Raw genomic sequence first — 23,058 nt, 5'->3', positions numbered from 1 at the left:
AATACACATTTTACAGTTGTTTTTTTCAAGATTTAGAGAAATATCACAAATTTTATACTTTGCCAAATGTAGGATATCTGTTCGGTTTAATAAAGAACTGTTATAAATGGATTATTTCCCTGTGAACATTTTTCAATACTTTTGTACATTTTTGTACAGTTTCTTTTAACAGACATGAGAAATATACCACAACACAAAAAGAAATAAAGAGTTGAAGAAAGGGGAGGTACATATTTTGCATCTGTAAAGTTACAGCTTTTATTCTCATTTTATTTGTGTATATATCAGAGCAGCAGTCGTACATCATCTTGATACATCTTCTATCTTTAGTTTGCTGCCTGTTTGTCTCTTAGGCTTTTGCAAATAAAATACAATCTTGAATATAAATTATCTCAGGAAACATGGTTACAATCTTCCACTGACAATTCAACTCTTGCGACTGTGATTTGACAACTGGTAAGATATGAGACATAGAACATAACTCACAACAGCACCACCGTGTGGTAATATGTGTACATCAGATCTCCACAGAAAAGCCTGTGTGTTTTCAATATGTCCCATTTACAGTTTAAATCATTGTTATTTGCCTTCAAATGCTATGGTCTTCTCTGCCCCATCCACCTGGACTCAATTATGAACTAGGAAGTAGACAACAAATCTACTGGTTAAAAATGCTCTGTGATTCTGATAATGCCAGCACAATGTTTTGACTGGCCACATACCATTTTATTGGATAATATCTGATCAGGAATTCTGTGCCAACAATAATTAACATTTGTGTACAGGTGAAACAGGTCATTTATGGGACAATGTGTTCTGCTGTGCTATATACACTGTTGGAATAACACAATGAGGTGAACAAAGATAGCCAAAAAATTCCCAGCATGTCCACAATGATCTTTGGAGCCTTGAGTCCTCCAGGGAAACCTAAAATGGCAAGCTCCTTAAATTAATTAAAGTTTATGTGTGTTCAGTCAGCAGCACCAAATCTAAAAAAGGAGTCCCAATTTGAAGTTTACTACTGGATCTTACTCCAACAAACAGAATGTATTTCCTTGTTTTGTTTGTTAATTTATCCGTGCAATAGTTTTTGCCTGTTTTAACTTTAACAAAAATAGGCCACAGTGCTTATTTTGCAGACTGTTAAGAGCACAAAAGGCACATAAAACCTGTGGATATGACTGAAAGGTTTTTATTCTGCCTCTTCTCCTTTAATGTTAATTTTATGATGATTATTTATGTTTTGATTTGTTGTATTGTGATTTTAATGTCTTTCTTATTGTGTAAAGCACTTTGAATTACTTCGTCTACTAACGGTGCTGTAACTTGCCTTGTCTTGTCTAAAACCTAGGCCTTTGCTTCCCCCTTGTGGTGACAGGAGGTACTGCTGGCGTCCTATGACCGAAAAATGAGCCTGTCCTTTTGGTCCTATGAAGACTGTTAGAAGACCCCTCTCAGGGACAGCATGAGACAGCATGAGACAGCATGAGACAGCATGAGTTGTGTATCATTGGGCACGACATTTCAGACAGGAGAAAGGCACACAGTTACTGGAAACACACAAGCAAAATGTATAGCGCGGGTTGGTTGACATTAAAATATCTCTTTTAGTAACATATACAATTATTCACTTGTGTAATTAATTTAGCGCTCAGTTTTTCAAGAGTACGGGATGAGAGAGTCTAACCCACTCTCACCTCACGGTGCATACCCGTCTAAAGAACTGCCCAGACAGCGTTTTGGGATGGATGACAATTGTTCTTTCTGTGATGTCAATATTGAATCGACAGAACACTTTTTGAATGTATGGTTTCTAAAGCCTTTTGGGATGATATTCACTACTGGCTCTTCCCCGGGATTACAAATTTAAAAGACTTTACCAGCAAGGACATCATCTTTGGTATTCTTATGCATGACAAAAAATGTGAAATGATCTTAAACGTGATCTTTGTTATGGGTAAATTCTTTATCCACAAGTGTAGTTTTTTAAAAACCAGACCATCCTTCCTCTCTTTCCATAAAGAACTTTGTGTCTTTTTCTCATCTGTAAGTTTTATGGAAAAGAAAGGTGCTGTAAAAATGTAGTAGATTATCTAAATCTCATGGATAACCCCTGGTGTGTGTGTGTGTGTGTGTGTGTGTGTGTGTGTGTGTGTGTGTGTGTGTATGTATGTATGTATATATATATATATATATATATATATATATATATATATATATATATATATATATATATATATATATATATATATATATATATATATATACTCGTTATTTATTTTTCTATATTTTTTTGTTTATTTATCTTTTATCTTATGCATTTCGTCATAATACTCTGTCTGTTCTGACTTTTAATTGTGGAACTGTTCTGTTATGCCACAAATGTTGTATATCTTTACTATTATTGAATAAAATAATAATAATCTCACGGTGCATCACCCTAAAGTGCCCCCCACTGCTCACGGAACCAACGGCGCTGAGAGCAAATGTGACAGGGACAGCTCCACACACAGCTACTCCCCATATTATTTGTTTATATTTCATTAGCTCGACAAGATTTTGTAATGGTAACGTTTAATAAAATAAAATAAAAATAAAAAAAATAATTTTAAAAAAAGGAAAAAAAGCTCCACACACAGCACCGGGGGACAACAGCGCCACCCACAGCACCGGGGGACAACAGCGCCAGCCACAGCACCGGGGGACAACAGCGCCACCCACAGCACCGGAGGGGCACTGCGGCTCTGCGGCTCTGCGGCTCTGCGGAGTCGGACCATCACCCCCGGCTCTGACAAACAGCGGGACACTGAACCGGGGCTTGACTAATATTTACAACATTACGGAAAATCTGCCGTCGACGTGCAGCTTGTTGGTCCCGCAGACAGAACACGGCCAAATGGCAGCGCGGGAGACGCAGATGAGCGAGGACCCGCCGGAGCAGGAGGAGCAGCGGGGGTCCGGCGCGGGGCTCCCGGGGTCCGGCGCGGGACAGGCGGGCAGAGCGGTGGCTCTCGCTCGGCTGCTGCACCGTGAATGCTCCCATCTCCTCCAGCTGTTTGTAAGACGAGTCTCCCTTTATGTGGTTTTATTTGCACTAGACACAATCCTCTCTTTTTACTCGTAGACCTTCATAACTGTTTTGGCAGGTTTAAAACTAGCTAGCTTACCTGCACGCACTGTAGGACTTACTCTGTTTCACATGTAGGCCTGTTGTATTTACATTGTTTCACATGTAGGCCTGTTGTATTTACATTGTTTCACATGTAGGCCTGTTTTATTTAGAATGTTTCACATGTAGGGCTGTTTTATTTAGATTGTTTCACATGTAGGGCTGTTTTATTTAGAATGTTGCACATGTAGGGCTGTTTTATTTACATTGTTTCACATGTAGGGCTGTTTTATTTAGAATGTTGCACATGTAGGGCTGTTGTATTTACATTGTTTCACATGTAGGGCTGTTGTATTTAGAATGGATGCTTAGATGCAGAGCAGAATCACACCAAGAGCCGTCCACCCAGTGTTTTCTCTCCTGGGAATGTAAAGTGCATTGGATTTTCTTCCATCCTGCTGTAGCTGCTGTCGCCTGTGTTAAAGCTGTTGACTCATACATTATTTAGCCTACACTTTTCACTTCAATGTCAGATTAGTCTAGAATATAGCAAAAGAAGTGCACATTGTGGTGTTTCTTAGTTTAACAGAGTAATTGTTGTTGCTTTTAGAAGGAGAAGGAGGCGTTCTTTGAGAACTACACCCCTGATGGTGGTCGTATAGTGTCCTTATCTGCAGCGTCTGAAGAGCCCAGCACTGAGGAGCAGGTACTGGTGATGCACTCAGCACTGCGGCAGTGTCTGGGGCTCATTCACTGTGTCATACTGAAAGAAGAGGAGGAGTGGGGTGAGTTGGAGGGAGACTATGAAAGCATGAGGAAAAACGTCCACCAGCGGCTGGAGTACCTGCTTCACACCACCAAAGCCTTGATGGAAACTGAGGAGACAATCCTGGAAGTCACTCCAGATCATCAGTGCACTGAGGTACAAGCCACGTCTTATGCAGAAACAGAGCCACATATTTTATATCTTGGTTTCACCTTTTCATTTAATTTAATAATAGTTTAACATACTCTTCTAAATCAACGCCTTTCTGAGTGTGGTACTGACATCTCAAGGTCTAGTGCAAGTTTAATAGCACCTCAAATCTATCGTGTAATATTCCAGTTTCATATATTTAAACAACAACATCAGCTGCACGGATTTGTTCTAGTTAGTGCTGTTTTTGACTACAAATGTTTGGACTTTGCGTAAGGAATGCAACATCCCAAACACCCACTATACAAATGATGCACAAACAACGGCATACCACACGAACAGGCAGTGCTTTCACAGAAGAAACACAATAACTACAAGACAAAGCCCAATTAGTAAAAGAGGCTTCAAGGCATTAAGGCTCAGACAATGTTTAATTAGTACATTTTGAAGTTTTTATCTTAACAATTAACTTAAAAGAATAAAATCTGATATGTGACTTTTACGAATGTTCCTACTGTCTTACACAGGAAGTCGATGGTTCTGCTGGGGTGTTTGCACTCAAAATGTGGACCTATAGAGTGTTGTTGGAGCTTGTCCACTGGGCTGACCATGCAGCAAACACTCTTTACAAACTCCAGTCGGAGAGGGAGGAAAAAGACCAAAATTAAACTCAACGGCTCTGAATGAACTCATGTGACACTAACAGCCAGCTTCCCCTGTTAAAGGCCCATGTTACACTATTTTCTTATCTGTGTTTTGATGTCGTTTCCTCGTCACAAAACAGACGTGGAGCTGTGTTTTGTTTCATTCACACATGTTTAACAAACCTGCAGATTTAGGCTGAGTTCTTCTCTCAAACTGAAAACACTCTGTTCCACCTTGTGATGTCATCATGTGGTGATACAGGAAGTGCTCCACTGTGTTTTTAAACTCCACACACCTTCACAAGAGTCATTTGGATCATTTCAGCCCTAGAACTGCCAATCTCTGCTGAAAAAAAGGGGCTGTTAGCTTGAAAACTACCACTTCATGACATCACAAGGTGGAACAGAGCGTTTTGAGCTTTGTAGATGTAGACAGACTAATAATAAACATGTGTGAATGAAACAAAACACAACTCCAGGTCTGTTTTTGAGGAGGAAACAGCGTTATAACATGGCTAAAACCTCAAAAGAATCAACGTTGCATAATATAGGACCTTTAAATATTCCAAATCAAAATGAAACTGTGGAATCAAGGCGTGTGAACACTCGACGAACTATTTAGCCAAAACATTACAAAAGCTCCTTGAACAAAGCCTTTTCAAACAGCTTTTGCCAGACATTGGTATTTCCAAAGCAAGTGCTAAATGACCTTCATTTTCCCGCAGCTGCCTGTAGAGTTATAACTTAAAATGACTGAATTGTGAAGTGGTTTATTTAGGTATTATTTTTGGATGTAACGTTGTATTTATTTTATTTATGTAACTGATACTAACAAATGCATTATATTTAGAATGTAGCCAAAACACGACTGTTATACTGTGACCTAAGTGCAACCAAGTCTGTACCTTTTACTATTTCAAATCTAATATTCCTTTACTAAACGTATTTATTCAGATCACTTTCATGTTTTGATAAATAGATAGAATGCCTGTGTCGTTTTGGTTTGAGACACTTTCTGGTGTTCAGATGTTTGCTGCTCACATTTCTCCTGATAAAACTGTATACTTGAATGTGCTGCTACACTGTCATTACCCATTATTGTATTGTTTGGCATTGGAGAAGCTGCAGTAAAGCTTTTAATAGTTGTCAAAACGTGACCGTAAACTTTCTACACTGTAGCATTTCTAACACACATGTGTGTAACTCAGCTGTGACTTGACTAATTTTGTAACATTGTGGATTATTTTATTTTTGTGATAGATTACAGTGTGCATCAAACAATAAAACAAATATAACCCCTTAGATGTCTAGACTTGCACTTTTAAAATGGCTTGTAAAAAACGAGCACCTGATGTGTTTATGCATTTTGAGTTATGCTTCCCTGTGTATCTCACTTATTACTCAGAAATTTGGGGAAATGCCTGTAAAACAACCGTATATCCTGTAATTAAACTACAGAAAAGGGCAATAAGAAGAATTAATAAAGCAGGATTCCATGATTCTACTAATGAACTATTTATAAACTTGAATATTATAAAATTAGTTATGTTAAAAAATGTTGACGGTTCTGTTTTGTGAACAGGGATATATCCATTGGCATCAGTCCTTCTTTAAATAGTCGCTGTTACTTAAAAGGTTTGCTTCAGTTTGAATCTAGTAAAATAAGAACTAACGTGACTCAAAGATGTGTCTGTTTGAGGAATGAGACTTTGGAATAATCAATGATGAATGTATGTTAATTAAAACTGTCTAAATTAAAAACAAACTTTAAAACATGGTTTCATTCATACATATACACTCCTGTAATTAATGAAGAAAATGTTTTGTTTTGTCTTTTTCAAAAAATTGTGAATAACCAAAATAAAATTCATTCATTAAAAAGAATAAAGAGAAATAAGAACCTGACACTGTTTTATATTTAGGAGAAATTGTAGTATTGATTATAGTATTGACTGTAGTATTGACTGTAGTATTGATTGTAGTATTGACTGTAGTATTGATTGTAGTATTGTAGTACAGTATTGACTGTAGTATTGTAGTATTGACTGTCGGGTTACAGTATTGGATTATTGACTGTGGTATTGTAGTTTTGTAGTATTGACTGTAGTTTTGTAGTATTGACTGTAGTATTGTACTATTGTTGTATTGACGTAGTATTGTAGTACTGTACTATTGTAGTATTGTAGTACTGTAGTATTGTAGTAGTATAGTACTGTTGTATTGACTGTAGTACTGTAGTATTGTAGTACTATAGTATTGTAGTACTATAGTACTCTTGTGACTGTAGTATTGTAGTACTATAGTACTCTTGTGACTGTAGTATTGTAGTACTATAGTACTCTTGTGACTGTAGTATTGTAGTACTGTAGTAGTATTGTAGTACTATAGTACTCTTGTGACTGTAGTATTGTAGTACTATAGTACTCTTGTGACTGTAGTATTGTAGTACTATAGTACTCTTGTGACTGTAGTATTGTAGTACTGTAGTAGTATTGTAGTACTATAGTACTGTAGTATTGTAGTACTATAGTACTCTTGTGACTGTAGTATTGTAGTACTGTAGTAGTATTGTAGTACTATAGTACTCTTGTGACTGTAGTATTGTAGTACTGTAGTAGTATTGTAGTACTATAGTACTCTTGTGACTGTAGTATTGTAGTACTATAGTACTCTTGTGACTGTAGTATTGTAGTACTATAGTACTCTTGTGACTGTAGTATTGTAGTACTGTAGTAGTATTGTAGTACTATAGTACTGTAGTATTGTAGTACTATAGTACTCTTGTGACTGTAGTATTGTAGTACTGTAGTAGTATTGTAGTACTATAGTACTCTTGTGACTAGTGTTTGTGGCTGATGATGGTTGGTGTTGTGCGCATGCGCGCTGCTTCCTACAGGAGCCTGAGAGGACGGGACTCCTAATGGCGGAGAGTGTGCGCTCGCCTTTTGACTACCGCGAGCCCCCGACCCTCGACAGTGACGGGGATGGCAGCAAACCGCCGCCGCCTCCGGGGTGAGTGCTGCCCGGTGTGTCCTGCCCGGTGTGTCCTGTCCGTCTGTGGGTTTACAGTGTTTGAGCAGAATGTGCACGGTTTCATGTAAATATGCAGAAAAAGCGCCTGAGTAAATGTGTTCCGGGCGGTTTGTTTGGTGTAGCCGTGGATATTCCGGGTGCACTTGTCCTCTGTCCCGTGTACAGCCCGGGGACTGTCGAGTCCTTGTTGATTTTCTTGTGTTTGATGAGAGTAAAAGTCCCGATGTTTAGCCGTTAGGGGCTAATGAGCTAGCCCTTAGCAGCAGTGTATGCTAGCACATACACGGACTGTGCCTTCTGTTTGGGATCTCAGTCCTTCTGTTTACTCTGCATGAGCCACCGTCACGACTTTATCAGCTGCTCAGTCTGTGGTCACTGTGTGGTCACTGTGTGGTCACTGTGTGGTCACTGTGTGGTCACTCTGTGGTCACTCTGTGGTCACTCTGTGGTCACTCTGGTCACAGTTGCCTCAGTGCACAGGGACTGAGAAGATCCATGTGTGGTGCAAAATGTAAAACCTGGTTTGTCTGTGTAATCCCTCAGTCGTCCAGGTCTGATCCATAGTAAAAGTTGAAGTTATAGCTGTCATCTGTTCACTTTACAACGTTTTGTCCAATTGACAGATTTAATTTCAGTGTTTACTATAAAACCTGGTATGTTTTATAGACATAATGGTTTTATCTGCAACATCAAAGTTCGTCTTAACCCTTTTACATCAGCTCTGTGCACATCCCAGAGCCTTCTTCAGTTATTCATTTCGTTGTATTTTTGCGTTTTGCTTCTGCAGCCGGGTGTGTGGCAGAAAGAGAAAGGGGACTCCTGTGAAGGTGTGTGACCGAGTGTATGTAACAGAAGATGAGGAGGAGGAGAGCATGTCTGAACACAGCTACAGTCCTGGTAGGTCTGCTGTCCTCTGAAGATTAAAAGCCATATATGTTTGACTCCGATAATACATGATTTACCTTCTGGGATCATCTCTCAGGTGAGGGCCAGTACCCGGAGGGAGCAGAAGACCGCCTCGCTCCACCTGGAAGTCCATACTACCTCCCTGATCCAGCCCAGCTTTGGTAAGATAGAACTTAAACTATACAATTAAACCTTCCTGGAGTCAAGTGTTGTATTTGCATTGTTTTGGTCTGTGTGTTATTAGTGTGCCAGAGCTCGGAGAGGACGGAGGCGCTGGTGTGGGGGGCCCAGTCCTGTTTCACCCTCCTCCAAACTGTCGTATTCGGGAAGTTCACTGTGGCTCCCAAGTACGGCTGGTCGTCATCGCGATACGTGACATCGCCAAAGGGGAGGAAATCACTGTCGACTACAGCCTTGGTGACTGGGGCGACACTGCAATGGTGAGCTCAAATATTCAATAAGTGGGCGCTGCTATCGTGATTCGGATTGTTTTATTTTGCATGAGTTTGCTGATAGAATAGGTTCTATACGGACTACAGAGCCGTTTTGAAGCTTCCCAGAGAATCGGTGCAGTGTTGACTTGTTACACATAAACATTGAACATTTGACACAAATCAACCTACTTTAGATGATATTTTGGTGTCAAAACTTTTCCCAAATGCTTAATCGAAAGGAACGGGATTCCCACATAACCAGAAAAGTCACCCCAAAGAAGCACGGTGTAGTTGCATTTACAGAAAAAGTGGGCGGGGCTGAATAAGATCAATAAGAAGCTCCATGGATAAGCTCCATGTTTAAACAACTTTTATATAATTCTATTTTCTTATCAGTGAAAATAACTACGGGCCATCGACAGAAATTTGGGGCCTGGGTCAAGAAGCCTCACAATTCTGGGCCCCTGACATCCTGGGGCCTGGAACAACAAACCTTTTTATCCTCCACTGTCGACGCTCCTGCGCTTACATGGGTTTTTTCTGCACATTCTGGAGATATAATGATGATTATCTTAGTTGGGGATTATCACAATTATAAGGTGATATATAAATGTTCCATGTACGATTAATGTCGACCCTTTTTATCACGATAAATGAAATTATTGTTTATTGTCCCATCCCTAGTCAAAACCAGGATTAATGTTATTGTTGATCCAAGTCTAAAATATATACCCAAGCTGCACTTAATTGTTTTGTTATATTTATTAACTGGTCTATAATGTGTTTGCGTTGCACCAGGAGGACGACGCCGGTCCACACCCGCTGTCCCTCTCCGTGTCGGATTACCTCACTCCCTCCTGGTCCCTGTCCCCGTCCTCTTCCCCGCTGACCCACTCTGAGGCCAGCGACTCGGACCGCGAGGAGGACGAGGAGGAAGAAGACGACGACGACGATGACGACGACGAAGAGGAAGAGATCGAGGACATTCGAGGCAGGATGCTTCGGCGACGCAAAAAACGCAAGATCCCCCTTTCCATCAACTCCAAAAAGAAAAGCCCCCCGACTACATCGCACAGAGGTCCGGGCCGCCCTTGCTCCTCTTTCTCTGCGGTTAGGTCCCAAGTTCAAGCGCCTCTGAGCGCCATAGCTCCCCCTACGACTAACATCAACAATAACATTAATATAAACATCAGCAGTTCCAGTAGCACAGTATTGAATCATCGGCAGCATTGTCCTTACTGCGGGCGCCATTTCCGCTCTCTGGCCCGTCACCTGGAGAAGTACCACAGCAACCAGCCTGAAGTAAGGACTGCAATGGAAATGGCTCACCTTCATAATCACTCAAATGGGAACGCCTCGCACAATCACTCCACGATGTCCACCTCGGCAACCCAAAACCATTCGTTCGCGGTCCCACAACACTCAAGCGCTCCCTCTCTTTTCTCCATAGACAGAGACTCGCCAGCGGGACGCTCCAGCCAAGTCTCTTTCTCACTTTCACCGCAATCTTCGACTCAGCACTCCAGCAAAAAGGGATCTGGTTTATCCTCAGGGAGCCCAAAACCTCACGCAGCGCCCCCTGTTGTTCAAAGGGTTAAAAGTCCATCTCCTCCTGTATCTTTGCATAAGAAAGGACGGAGGATGAAGAAGGAGAATAACACGGTTCCCCAAAAGCCTGAAGTGGACAGTTTGGGAACCCAAGATGAGCTGGTACCTCCCCCGACGCCAGAGCCCGATGTGGATCCAGAGGAAGATTTAGACTTATGTGCTGGAGAAGTAGAATTACCTGCTCAAAAGAATGGAGAGATGGGGAGGTTTGTATGTTTAGTGACTCCTAGAGCTGGCGACTGTTATTTTTTTCATTTAGTGAGAGCTTGTAGTTAAACGATACATTGAAAATTACCTAAACTATTCTAACGTACACTAACCATGATTTAGAACCAAAAAACAGAACAGTTTTTTTGTTGTATTTGACTATATATATATTCCCACTCATATTTTTATATCAAGTGAAACATTTAAGGTCCTATGAGCTTCTAGTCATGTTTTAAAGCTGTTTCCTCCTCAAAAACAGACCTGGAGTTGTGTTTTGTTTCATTCACACATGTTTGAGTAACACTTTATTATTAGTCTGTAACATCTCCAAAGCTCAAAACGCTCTGTTCCACCTTGTGATGTCATGAAGTGGTAGTTTTCAAGTGAACAGCTCCTTTTACCTTTAGTTCAGTCGAGATAAGTGGCAATTCCAGAGGCTGAAATGATCCAGATGATTCTAGAAATGAAGGTGTGTGGAGTTTAAAAACACAGTGGAGCACTTCCTGTATCACCACATGATGACGTCACAAGGTGGAACAGTTTTTTGCGTTTGAGAGGGTGTGCTTGTGATGAGGAAACAATATTATAACAGATCCGAAAACGGCGTAAAATGGGCCCTTTTAAGCTTAGAAAAATTACTGTCAGCAGCTTATAAAATAGTTTGTGCTTGGAACAAAATGATACTGAGTCTGTTCACAATATCTGACCCAAAGCACATCATTGCAAATGGGCCAAGTGGCATTTGATTTTTATGTATAACAGTCACTTTTTGTAGTATTATGTGACCTCAAACATGTTTTTTGTTGTTGTTTTGTTTGGATCAGTGAGTCATTTATTCTTCTGTATTTCCTCCCAGTTCGAGCAAACCGCACACGTCTTCGCTCCTGTCCTCGCTCTCCTGCCTGGTCCGGTACCTGTGTCATCAGCAGCACTCGTCCTTCCAGTCCCTCACCCGCTCCCCTCACTCTGCCGAAGCTTGGCGCCTCCTCTGCCACTCCAGCTTGTCCCTCCTCATCCTCTACAACCGACACCGTGAATGTGAAGTCGCTAAGCTCACCATCCAAGACTATCGCAACCGCTCTTTGCCCCACGGAAACCCCCCCAGCAGCCCGGCCTCGGGTATGGAGGCTCTCCTCACCCCCTTCGAACGCCACATCTTGTGTCACCTGCCGCGCGCTGGCGTTTTGGGCAAAAGAGGCCGCGTGCAGCCGCTCATTCTGCCGCCACACTCGGAGTCCTGTTTAGACCTGCTTCTCCAAACCAGCCCGAACGTGGGAGTAGATCCGCAGAGCCCTTACGTGTTCTCGCGGCCGTATCATTCGCCAGCGACGCCGTTAAGAGGTACTGACCTTTTAAGGAACTTGGCTCGGGCCAGCGGTGCAAAGAACCCTGGGCCGCTGACAGCCGCACGAGCGAGGCGGCAGGTAGCCATCCTCACTCAGCTGCTGTTACTGGACGAGGGGGAGGGGCAGTCGGCAGCGATCAAACGCCTGGAGGACTTTCTAGATCGGCAATATCAGGTGAACCAGAACTGTGCCGGTATTATCCAGGATCATTCACTCATGGGTCGGGTGGGTCGAGTTGTACTTTATGGAGAGAAGCAAGGGGTGCTTTTCCGAGGAATGAGTCTGCAGCAGATCTGCCTAGAGTTGGATGGTAAGAAAATACAAAATAGTTTGTTACATATAATTTTCTTTTTTGTTTTTTAAGGCCCTATATCACACAAAATAAATTCTTGTGAGCTGTAAGCCATGTTTGAATACTGTTACCTCATCAAAAACCTGGTGCTGTGTTTTGTTTGAGTAAGGCTTCAGGAGTAACATCTCCAAAGCTCAGAATGCTCTGTTCCACCTTGTGATGTCATGAAGTGGTAGTTTTCAAGTTAGCAGCTTCTTTTTACCTTCAGTTCAGTAGAAATTGGCAATTCCAGGTCTGAAATCATCCAAATGATTCTAGTGAAGCTGTATGGAGTTTAAAAACACAGTGGAGCACTTCCTGTATCACCACATGACATCACAAGGTGGAACAAAGTGTTTTCTGAGGTGGAACAGAGTGTTTTGAAAGAAAAACAAAAAGAATGAAACAAAACACAACTCCAGGTTTGTTTGTGATGAGGAAACAACATAACAGCAGAAAACAGTGTTAAATGGGACCTTTTAATATTGGCTTTCTTTTTTTATTTTGCCTTTGTGTTCCAGTCGCTCATTTATTTGTATATTTACAACATAAATGTGACACAGTGCAGATACAACAGAAATATGTTCGTCAGTATATTTATGCAACTTACGTTATTGTTTGAAATAAATTACTTTTTAAGGGTTCTTTATGTAAAGAAAAACATTCAACAATTAAAAAATCTTCAAATCTTTTTTTCTACAGTGATGTCTGGCAACTCTGCAGAATCTTTTTCCGAAGAGTCTGAGGCTGAGCAGGTGAAGGAGGAGGTGAAGCAGAAGGTGGAGGCCCCTGTGAAGAAAAAAGGCCGAGGACGACCTCCGAGGAAGAAGAAAACACCAGGTGCAGCTCGTCCTGCGGCTCCAGCCACGCCCAAGGAACCCAAGAAGAAAGCCACGCCACAGAAATCAGGTAAACATAAACATCATTACAATATACCTTTTCTGTGGAAATTAATAGCTGATTTTTTATTTTTTCAGGAAAGCGAGGTGTATTGAAGCGTCCGTGGTCGGAGGCGGAGCGTTTGGCAGTAGAGACTCATTTAAAGCAGAACCTCCTTGAGCATCGAGTTCCTGCTAAAGCAGACTGTGAGCGCTGCCTCCAGCTGTGCCCGATGCTCGTGGGCAACCACCGAGACTGGAGGGCCATAAAGTTTTATGTTCACAACAGAATCCAGCTCCTCAAGAAGCAGGACAGGAGGCTGATCGCGGCCGCAGCCACTGTCTCATAGGGTAAGTGCAGAGCAGAGGTCAGGGGTGGGCAAAACTTCCAGAGAGACACGTTTGAATATGGAGAGCCAGATCTGTACTACTGCGACTACTGCTACTTTTACATTTTGGTACAATTAGTTTGGACAAAATGATTTTCACTGCAAATAGTTTACAAAGAAATTAACTAGGAATAAAAAGGCCCAGTCTGCATGTTTGATTATAACAGCTGAGTAAACTGTGGGTTTAAACCATAGACTGTTTATATAAATGGACATAGCTAACCTGCTAGCCGCCGCGTTACAAACAGGAAGTGATCTTGGGCGTGCTTCTGGATCTATTTCACTTTACATTAAAAATGATCACCCCTCTCTCTCTGTACCTGCTGCTGTCAGACTCATTTTGGTCTTAAATGTTCGTATTAACCCTCTACATGATCCTGGGTTTTTTATTTCAGTATTTTGTCTGTAAATCAAGATATGAACATTAATAACAGACAAATCAGGTGCCTTCTTTCCCTGAGGTCACTCCCGCTAGCGTTAGCAACAGGTTTGATTGACAGCGTTTCTAAGCGGGAAAAGGCATTATCTTCATCAGCGTCGCTCTGGATTGGCTCTTTGGTTGCTATGATACTCACGATCGGAATTACAAATATGAAACTCTGCTCCAAATTCGCCGCTATAACTGCTCTAGCCTCGATGAGCTTCATTTGACTCGAGCGTAACGTTGTGGGTGACGTCACACTCACTCAGTCCACTTCTTTATACAGTCTATGGTTTAAACAGCTATTGAGTCTTCAAAAAGGCCCAAGTTAGACAAAATACTGCTATTTTCAAAGTTTGTCAGTTAGAAATATTAACTTGTTCACAAAAAGCCCACCTCTGCTTAGGCACCAGCTTTGACAAACGAACATTAACCCCACAGTTTGGGTCTGGACGGGGGTTTTGTGTCACAGCGTTGCCTAAAATTGGGTTCATCTGTTTTGTTTTTTTGTACTTGAGGTGATGATGAGGGAACTCCCCAAACATTCACTGTTAAACAAGCTGTGAATGTTTTCATATTGTATGTAATTTCTACTTTGCATAAAAGATTGACGATGAAAAAACTAGAGTTGGCTTCTGTGGAAAGCTAATGACCAAACCTGAATGTGCATAACTGTGGAGGAACAGTTTTTTTCAATGAATAAACCTTTTGTTATCGGGACTGATGTAGACTGTGTTTGTAGAGTTTGTTTCATATCGAGCAGAGTGTAAAAAAAAAACGTATTCTTGGACTCAGCAGTGCAGTGGTTCTTGCATACCTCGAGTCTAAACCTTTCATAAATATGTAAGTATTAATTAAGGCACGTCTACTTGAATTCATTGTACAGGGCATCAATTAAGTCGCTTTACAATTTTAAAATTCAATCACAAAGGCACTTGGTAAAATACATTAATTCGATTTGTTCTGTTGTACTCGGTTTTTATCACATTATATTTTTAAGTTCAGACATTCTGTTGATTAAAGAGGCATCTTTTTGAATGAATGTGGCACAACTGCAGCACCATCATTGTCCAGCAGATGGCGCCACCACACTGGGCTCTGCATGTTTGTGAGTTTCTCAAACATTTCCAGCCCGATGGATGGACCAGTTCTGTTTGCACCACATTCACCAGATCTCACACCTCTGGATTTCTTTCTACGTGGCTGTGTTAAATATATCGTGCATCGAACAAACATACGAGACATCACTGAACTAAAGCAAAAGATACAGATGAGACTGAACCATCGATGAGGCTCTGCTGCAGAAATCCAGTCCCGTCTTGATGTGCTTCATGTGACTAATGGAGCTCATATAGAGGTGAATTAAATTAAGTCACTTTGGAAAGCACAAGTACAACAGAACAAGTCTGGTTAAGGTCTGATCAACTGCCTTTGAAATACATTTTTAAAGTGTAAAGAGACTTCCTGGACACTCTGTATATCATTTCTTTATTTGTTGCAACATATGTTCACATTCACAGTGTAAATACATGAAAACTTGTTATAAAGTCAGTATTGTGTAATGGTGTATATAATGTAAATGCTACCTGTACTTATTAAAATGTATGACATTATTTAATGTTTTTTCAAACTGGATTTCTGACTTTAAACCAAATGGACAAGAACATGGCAATATTTTTGTTTATTTATAGAAACAGGCAAAAAACAAACTGCAAAAACAGCACTATAAAACAAAACTATATAAAATGTATTAGAATGATGAAATGTACTTCCAGTTTTAACGACAAATGTTAATATTAAAACTAAATATCACTGACACAATAATCCTAAAGCTGGATAAACAAAGTAAAAACAGTTGGTTTGTACCGATAATGATTCAACCAAGTTATATTTTCAAACATCTACAGCTCAAATCTCATACAACAGAAAAATAACAACTGCAGAACAAACTAAACGAGTCCACGATAAACTGACTCCCAAACATTACTATTCCATCTAATCACATATTGAACAAACCGTCGATATAATAATAATCATGACACACTTAATTACATTGTTAGTTCATCACACAAAATGAAAGTACATACAAAAAATAAAACTTTTTTACAGGATACATTCAAAATAACTGTCTGTGACCCTTTTTCTTCTTACATCTCTGACACTAAGAGACACGTTCAAAACATCATGATCAGCCGGTGTTTAACCTTATATGTGTTAAGAAGAGGCAGCACAAATTTGTCACATTAAACTTACGTCTTACAATCCTTCAAATGAAATAAAAAATATAGATATATGTACAATTCTGCTGACAGAGAAGACATTGATCTTTTTGTAGGCTCCATAATTGAGAGAATTATGAGCATTTATCGATCCAAGACTTCATTCAGACTGGACTATTTAAGGTGCACTGCGTAACTTTTCTGGAGATTCACGACCTACTTGTCTCCATGGAGATGTTATTGCTTTGCCTGGAATGTTTCACGGTATGACATTAAACATATCCATCTGGAATTGGTTTATTATGGGCGTTTGTGCTGCTTAAAAATACATCGGTTCCTTCTGTGAATACGGGCGACGCTCCACAGATCTGAACTGTAACGTAGCGTCGTGCTTGTCTCCCGTGGGATGGACGGATTTCGTTTATACTGCGGAACGTTCTAGACAAAGCTGTAGCATTTCCATGTGGACAAATGTTCCACAGTGCACCTTAAAGTACGGCTGTAGTCGACTTCAGAAAACTTGTCCTGCTGATCGATTATTCGCTAAACGAGGGGGCGGGGCAAAAGTGTTTATGTATCTGACCCAAACTGCACTGACAGCACAAGACACAACAGCACCAGAGTCAAGCAAAAACAGCTTTTTATACAGAAAACAGCACGAGGAAGCAATGCACTTACATAAAAAACAGATTAAACCATTAAATCATGAGTTTAATCTGACTTTTTACACATAAATATATTTAAAAAATCAAATCTTCAAGCTCACTCACTCACTTTTTTTTCTTTTCTCCTGTTGCCCCATAGAAATACTTATTATATCTAAATAAAACGATTAGTCGACCAACTGCAAACTCTTATCGTTAGTATACCGTAAATTTTGGACTATAAGCCGCGACTTTTTCTCCCACGCTTTGAACCCTGCGGCCGATACAACAGTGCAGTATTTATAGAATTTTACTGGATAACGGCCACCGGGGGGCGCTCTCTAGCTGTAAACGTAAAAGTGAGACAGACGTGGGGAAAGATTATGCTCTGAAGAATTCACTAGTTTTGATTTTGAGCTGTCATTTTGTGCTTCATGGAAAACACACGAAGAAATGGACACGATGCAGTTTTTAAGATAAAGAAGGAAATGGAGCCACTGCACGTAAGTTTGACCATTAAAGAAGGAAATGGAGCCACTGCACATGAGCTCGGCATCAATGAATCCAACTCGGTCAACGTAAAAAGACGACAAAAGGAAATAAAAGCAGAGGCCCCGTGTTGGTGCAGCTTTATTCCCTAAACCTGCAGGTGTGTTCATCCCGTGTTGATGTCGTGTTGGTGTCCATTTTCAGGCACAGTTTAAAAAAAAGCGTGTCTGTGCATCATCTTTCTGCGTAAATATCTCGCGTTACAATATGAAAACCTGTGGCTTATATTCAGGTGCGCTCTATAGTCCCAAATTTACGGTAAGTATTTTGTAGAGTGCACAGGTTTTATTCCCTGTGATCCAGCACACACACTTGTTTCATACTTTATGAACATGTGAGTCTGGTCACTGGTGAATCCCCTCGTTTTCAAATGGGCGTGATTGACAGGTGGATTAGCCAATCAGAGACATGCATGGTAAATGGTCAGAATTTTATATCGCGCTTTTCCATCTTGAATGCATTTAAGGAATCACTCACACATTCATACACCAGTGCACACAGACACTAGGGGCGAGGTGGGTTAAGTGTCTTGCCCAAGGACACAACAGTGTTCATCTATGGGACTGGACCGTCCATATCGGAAAAAATAAAGAAAAATTATCATGGGGCTGAAAAACGTGGTGGATTTCTGCAGAATCAATGACCGAAGCCTAAACTCTGTTAATCTGAGGTGAGATCAATTTGATTTTATTTGTAAATCATAGACGACCAATGAGCTCCTTCATTTCACATGTCACTGGAATAAACTGATCTGATTGGACTGTATAAAAGAGAGAGATCTGTCTTTGCGGCAACACGTTTTCGACTACCGCACATAAAATAATAAAAGTAAAATAAGTGGCTTTCATGGTTTTACTTTTTATATAAAAAAATCTGTGAAGATAATCCTAACCTGTGTAATCCCTCATTCCAGGTATGTCCTAATCCTAAACATTAAAACTAAAGTATACATGCAGCTAGACAACATTTTATTTATCGTATCATAATAAAAAAAGAGCCACTGGATTTAACACTTTTGATCATTAGATTAGACAATGACACCAAAACTGTACATTTTAACCTGCTGAGGGATTTTCAGGTGGATTCTGATTGGATTTATGTAACATTATTAGTCTCATTTTCAGAGCCTTTGTCAACTTTATGTTTAATCTTCATTGGCGCTTTGTCCCCTTTACCTGGATTGAAAAGAGGAAACACCTCCCCTGAAAATTTGGTGCAGAAACAGCCAATGAGACTTTTATTTTGCACATTGTAGAATGCAAGTTTTTCACCGTCATAATCTAAAAACACACCAACCCTTTTTGGTTGGACTTGAATCGGGATTAAAATCTCAGGATTTGAACCGAATTTTAAGACTCCAGCTTTATCATGAGAAGAGGAAAGGAACCAAAAACCATTACCAAATGTTGGAGAAAGATCACGGTCTTTGGGGATCTGTGAGTGACTTGTTACACCAATCCACCAGGACGTTTTGGGGGGAATTTCTGTATTTCCAGTTATGTCCAGAGAGACTTCCCAGTAGTGCTTCCCAGAAGTGAATCCAGGTGTTCCTGTGACAGCTGTGATACAGGTGACTCTGTCTCCGTCAGGAAATTCAACATCGCGAGGATCTCTCAGTAGATTACCTTTTATTGTAATAAATGTATTATCACTCTTTTCAATCTCAATGTTCTCTGTGGAAAAATACAAAAATACAAAATCACATTTAGCCTTTAACAGTGTTTCCCAAACTTTTTCTCCCAGCGACCCTTATTTTGGATATGATTGTTCAAATCAGTCCCTGATAAACTACGATCTTTTAAGACAAAACATACTTTTTTCTGGTTAACAGAGATGTTACAGAACAGTAATGGTTATAAAATACTTTACAGAGGCAACATATCATGACTTCATTAAATTCTCATAATCTATCTCCTCTTTTCTAATAATCTCTGGGAATCTGCTGAGAATCTTTGGGGACGAGCCTATAATGTTGTGTAACAATTTAACAGAATTTAAAAAAGGCTGTTTACCATAATGTGTTTTAGCTGCGTCCAGATCTGATATCACAACTGCAAAAATAAAAACACATTTAAAGGCACAGTTCAAATCTCTATCCATTTGTGATCACACACACTTGAATGCTGCTTGTATCTCACCTGTGGAAAGAAGTTTCTGAGATTCGCCTGGATCTTTAAAACAGAAAAAAGTAGCATTAACAAAGAATCAGAGTAAGCACTTGTAAAAGGGACATTTAGCTTCTTACCTTCAGCACTGGCAGGTTTAGAAACTGAACCTTTACCAAACATAAATCCTGATTTAGATATTGATATATTGACATTCAAAATTATTGTGTTTAAATGTTTGTTTACCTCTATATTTCTTGAACAAAAAATATCCCAGTGTGGCAATAAGTGCGATTAATGTAACTGCAAATAGGATCCATCCTGCACCTGAAGACCCTGAATCTGAAAAATACCAAGATTGTGTGAGTCGGCCACGGTTTTAATAAATATATTCACTTTTCTACCTTCTTTTTTTGGAGGAATGATGTTATTCAAGTCAATTTTTCCCTGCATGAGTTTTTCTCCAGGTAAACCCACAGAACACGACAGTGCAGAGGAGCTGGGCACAATCATCCAACTGTGGACCGAAAAGAGGCCAGACGAGGCTTTTCTGTAGACCGGAGCTTCAGGGGTGAGCGGCGTATTACCACTGGACCACTGCAGCTGAGGCTCGGGGTACCAGCCGTCCGACTCACAGCTCACATTGATTTGGTTGTTTTCCTTCACGACTGGTGTCAGCAAAGGTGACGCTCCAAGTTCTATAATAACATAAAATATTTCATTTGGATCGACACTTGTATTTGTATAATATTTTTAAATACTTACGTTTCACAATGAGGTTGACACTTGCCCTGTCGTGATGCTTGTCACTGCTAACATAACACGTGTATTTTCCTTCATCCCCAACTGTGACTTTTTCCAGTTTAAGGGTCACGTCTCCTTCCTTCAAACCTGTTGAGGAGGCATGCTTCTGGCCAAATGAAACTCTGCCACTGTAAGTTGGCAGAGGGACACTAGCCTTGTCCTTGTACTGCATAATGGGAGCGTCAAATTTGTCACGATGAAACCAGTTGACCTCCATGTCTTCAGCGCTCTGTTGTGGACTGAGCCAGCATGGTAAAACTGCAGTCTGCATGGTGTGGACCGACACGTTGGAATCCACAGACACCACAAAGTTTTCTGACAAAAGTGAAACAAAATAAGTGAAATCTGGTCACTTTTTTCATAGACAAAAAGTCATTAATTTCATTGCACTGACACATTTAGACACATTTAGTTTCACTTTCACATCTGGGAAATTGGGGAACAAAACCTTTCTAAAACTTTTCTGACATGAGGATTAGGTTAAACTGTTCCATTTGTCTTGAGATGTGAAAGATAATCCTCTTCCCTCCAGTCTGCTCTGGGGCCCCTGTCTCACCTGTAAATGCTGAAGGTGACTCACCTGGCGCAGCGTCACTGAGCCACACACAAAGAGAAACTTTGAGCCAGAAGACGAGATATTGTGAATCTGTAAGAAAAAAACACATTATGTTTTATTTTTACTGCATAGTTTTAAAGTAGAACTTGTGCATGTCGCGCACAAAGACCAACTGTCATCACAGGCCTGTGCGCTGTTAAACGGTCCTTACCCATCCTGAGCCTGGAGCAGCTGGACTCTGCAGAGCTGGAACTACATCTTACAAACACATGTGATTGTAATATAATAATAATATAATATAATTAATTAATTATATTATATAATATAATATAATATAACCCTATTTATGCGCGAACTCAGATTGTACCTAATATTTGTACAACGCCCTTACGCGAAGCAGCAAGTCGGATTTAAATTTCAGTTTTAACTTTCGTTTTCCAAAAATGGACAGAGGAGGAGCTTCAATTTTTATTTTTATTTATTTATACATTTTTTGCTTTTGAATAGAGCAAATTGCACAATGTTTGAGTTATTATTTTGCTACTCTGGTTTCATCTGTAGAAGGAGTTTTGAGTCTGTAGACGTGAAAGCTAAAATAACAACACATTTACGCTCACGTGCTCACTGTGACGTTCAAACTGTGTGCGGAAGTAGAGCGGAAGTAGTTAAGTGCACTTCAAAATAAAACTTTTAGTGCAAAATTATAAAACTAGGTCTGCAATAAATAAATTACACTTTATAAAACAATACAATTAAGCTAAATCTTTGTTGATGCTCAAACGATTATTTTGTGCTATAAAAACACTCACCCGCTGTCACTGCACTGAGGAGTTTGATGTTTTATTTCGAAAGGATAACCGGAAATGTGTGTAATCTGTGTCAAACATGACTGAGGAAGTTGGATCAAAGGATCGTAGTCCACTTTGTAAATTATTATATTAGTTTTTTTTGTTAACATGTAGTTTTATGACGTTGACATTAATAAATCAGAATCTCGGTACAAACGCAGTGTTTGCGGAACGGCGCCATGTTTTGTTTGCGTCAACGGTTGAGACGTTGATCGTTTGTTTTTAAATGTTCTGTTTGGACTAGATCACTGCTCATTTTAATCTTTATCTTTATATTTTTGTTTAATTTTGCTCAAGATGTCTGAAATAGTCGATGACACCACTCCGTTGCTTAGAGATGATCACAGCAGGTCAGTCCAGTGTAAAGTACTGTTACTGTGTACTTTTACTCTAGTACAGTTTCAAATGGATACTTTTTACTTTTACCTCACTACTTTTCAGAGCAGTGGCTGTACTTTCTACTTTTTTTTTTAATCATTGTTTAAGGCCTGCAAAAGCTGTGGGGTTTATTTTTATCTGATCGATTTTTTATTTTTATTTTTTTTCAGGAAAGCGAGGTGTATTGAAGCGTCCGTGGTCGGAGGCGGAGCGTTTGGCAGTAGAGACTCATTTAAAGCAGAACCTCCTTGAGCATCGAGTTCCTGCTAAAGCAGACTGTGAGCGCTGCCTCCAGCTGTGCCCGATGCTCGTGGGCAACCACCGAGACTGGAGGGCCATAAAGTTTTATGTTCACAACAGAATCCAGCTCCTCAAGAAGCAGGACAGGAGGCTGATCGCGGCCGCAGCCACTGTCTCATAGGGTAAGTGCAGAGCAGAGGTCAGGGGTGGGCAAAACTTCCAGAGAGACACGTTTGAATATGGAGAGCCAGATCTGTACTACTGCGACTACTGCTACTTTTACATTTTGGTACAATTAGTTTGGACAAAATGATTTTCACTGCAAATAGTTTACAAAGAAATTAACTAGGAATAAAAAGGCCCAGTCTGCATGTTTGATTATAACAGCTGAATATGACTTTAAACTATAGACTGTTTATATACACTACCTGGCCAAAAAAAAGGTCACACACTCTGGTATTTGGTTGTTCCTTTAGCTTTGATTACGTCACAT

General features: G+C 40.2%; 3 protein-coding genes across 5 annotated transcripts; 2 read left to right on the top strand and 1 right to left on the bottom strand.

The window, feature by feature from the left end:
* Nucleotides 1-2,759: 2,759 nt before the first annotated feature.
* LOC117386107 (uncharacterized) lies at nucleotides 2,760-4,748 on the top strand. Of its 2 annotated transcripts, XM_055228959.1 has the most exons (4): nucleotides 2,848-3,058; nucleotides 3,720-3,821; nucleotides 3,885-4,031; nucleotides 4,553-4,748. In XM_055228959.1, exons 1-4 carry the CDS (start codon nucleotides 2,897-2,899, stop codon nucleotides 4,691-4,693), a joined length of 552 nt encoding a protein of 183 aa, XP_055084934.1. In that variant the 5' UTR covers nucleotides 2,848-2,896; the 3' UTR covers nucleotides 4,694-4,748. The 2 variants fall into 2 exon arrangements, with proteins under 2 accessions (XP_033839307.1, XP_055084934.1); XM_033983416.2 differs by having other exon boundaries at nucleotides 2,760-3,058; nucleotides 3,720-4,031.
* A 2,777-nt stretch (nucleotides 4,749-7,525) lies between these two features.
* On the top strand, nucleotides 7,526-15,838 carry LOC117385938 (uncharacterized). Of its 2 annotated transcripts, XR_008649098.1 has the most exons (9): nucleotides 7,571-7,681; nucleotides 8,490-8,599; nucleotides 8,685-8,769; nucleotides 8,853-9,048; nucleotides 9,841-10,856; nucleotides 11,714-12,513; nucleotides 13,237-13,443; nucleotides 13,512-15,065; nucleotides 15,223-15,818. XR_008649098.1 is itself a non-coding variant. In XM_033983219.2 (8 exons), exons 1-8 carry the CDS (start codon nucleotides 7,590-7,592, stop codon nucleotides 13,760-13,762), a joined length of 2,757 nt encoding a protein of 918 aa, XP_033839110.1. In that variant the 5' UTR covers nucleotides 7,526-7,589; the 3' UTR covers nucleotides 13,763-15,838. The 2 variants fall into 2 exon arrangements, 1 of the variants encoding a protein (XP_033839110.1); XM_033983219.2 differs by having other exon boundaries at nucleotides 7,526-7,681; nucleotides 13,512-15,838.
* Nucleotides 15,839-16,059: 221 nt separating this feature from the next.
* On the bottom strand, nucleotides 16,060-21,356 carry LOC117386106 (butyrophilin subfamily 1 member A1-like). The gene is made up of 9 exons (XM_033983415.2): nucleotides 21,311-21,356; nucleotides 21,124-21,189; nucleotides 20,505-20,858; nucleotides 20,144-20,437; nucleotides 19,986-20,081; nucleotides 19,880-19,909; nucleotides 19,773-19,805; nucleotides 19,647-19,685; nucleotides 16,060-19,307 (listed from the first exon to the last, which is right to left on the bottom strand). Exons 1-9 carry the CDS (start codon nucleotides 21,312-21,314, stop codon nucleotides 18,730-18,732), a joined length of 1,494 nt encoding a protein of 497 aa, XP_033839306.1. The 5' UTR covers nucleotides 21,315-21,356; the 3' UTR covers nucleotides 16,060-18,729.
* Between the last annotated feature and the right edge of the window lie 1,702 nt (nucleotides 21,357-23,058).

Source organism: Periophthalmus magnuspinnatus, chromosome 18, assembly GCF_009829125.3.
Source record: "Periophthalmus magnuspinnatus isolate fPerMag1 chromosome 18, fPerMag1.2.pri, whole genome shotgun sequence".
Taxonomy (NCBI): Eukaryota; Metazoa; Chordata; class Actinopteri; order Gobiiformes; family Gobiidae; genus Periophthalmus; species Periophthalmus magnuspinnatus.
The sequence above is the reverse complement of the archived record's forward strand: the minus strand, read 5'-3'. Positions and strand labels throughout refer to the sequence as shown.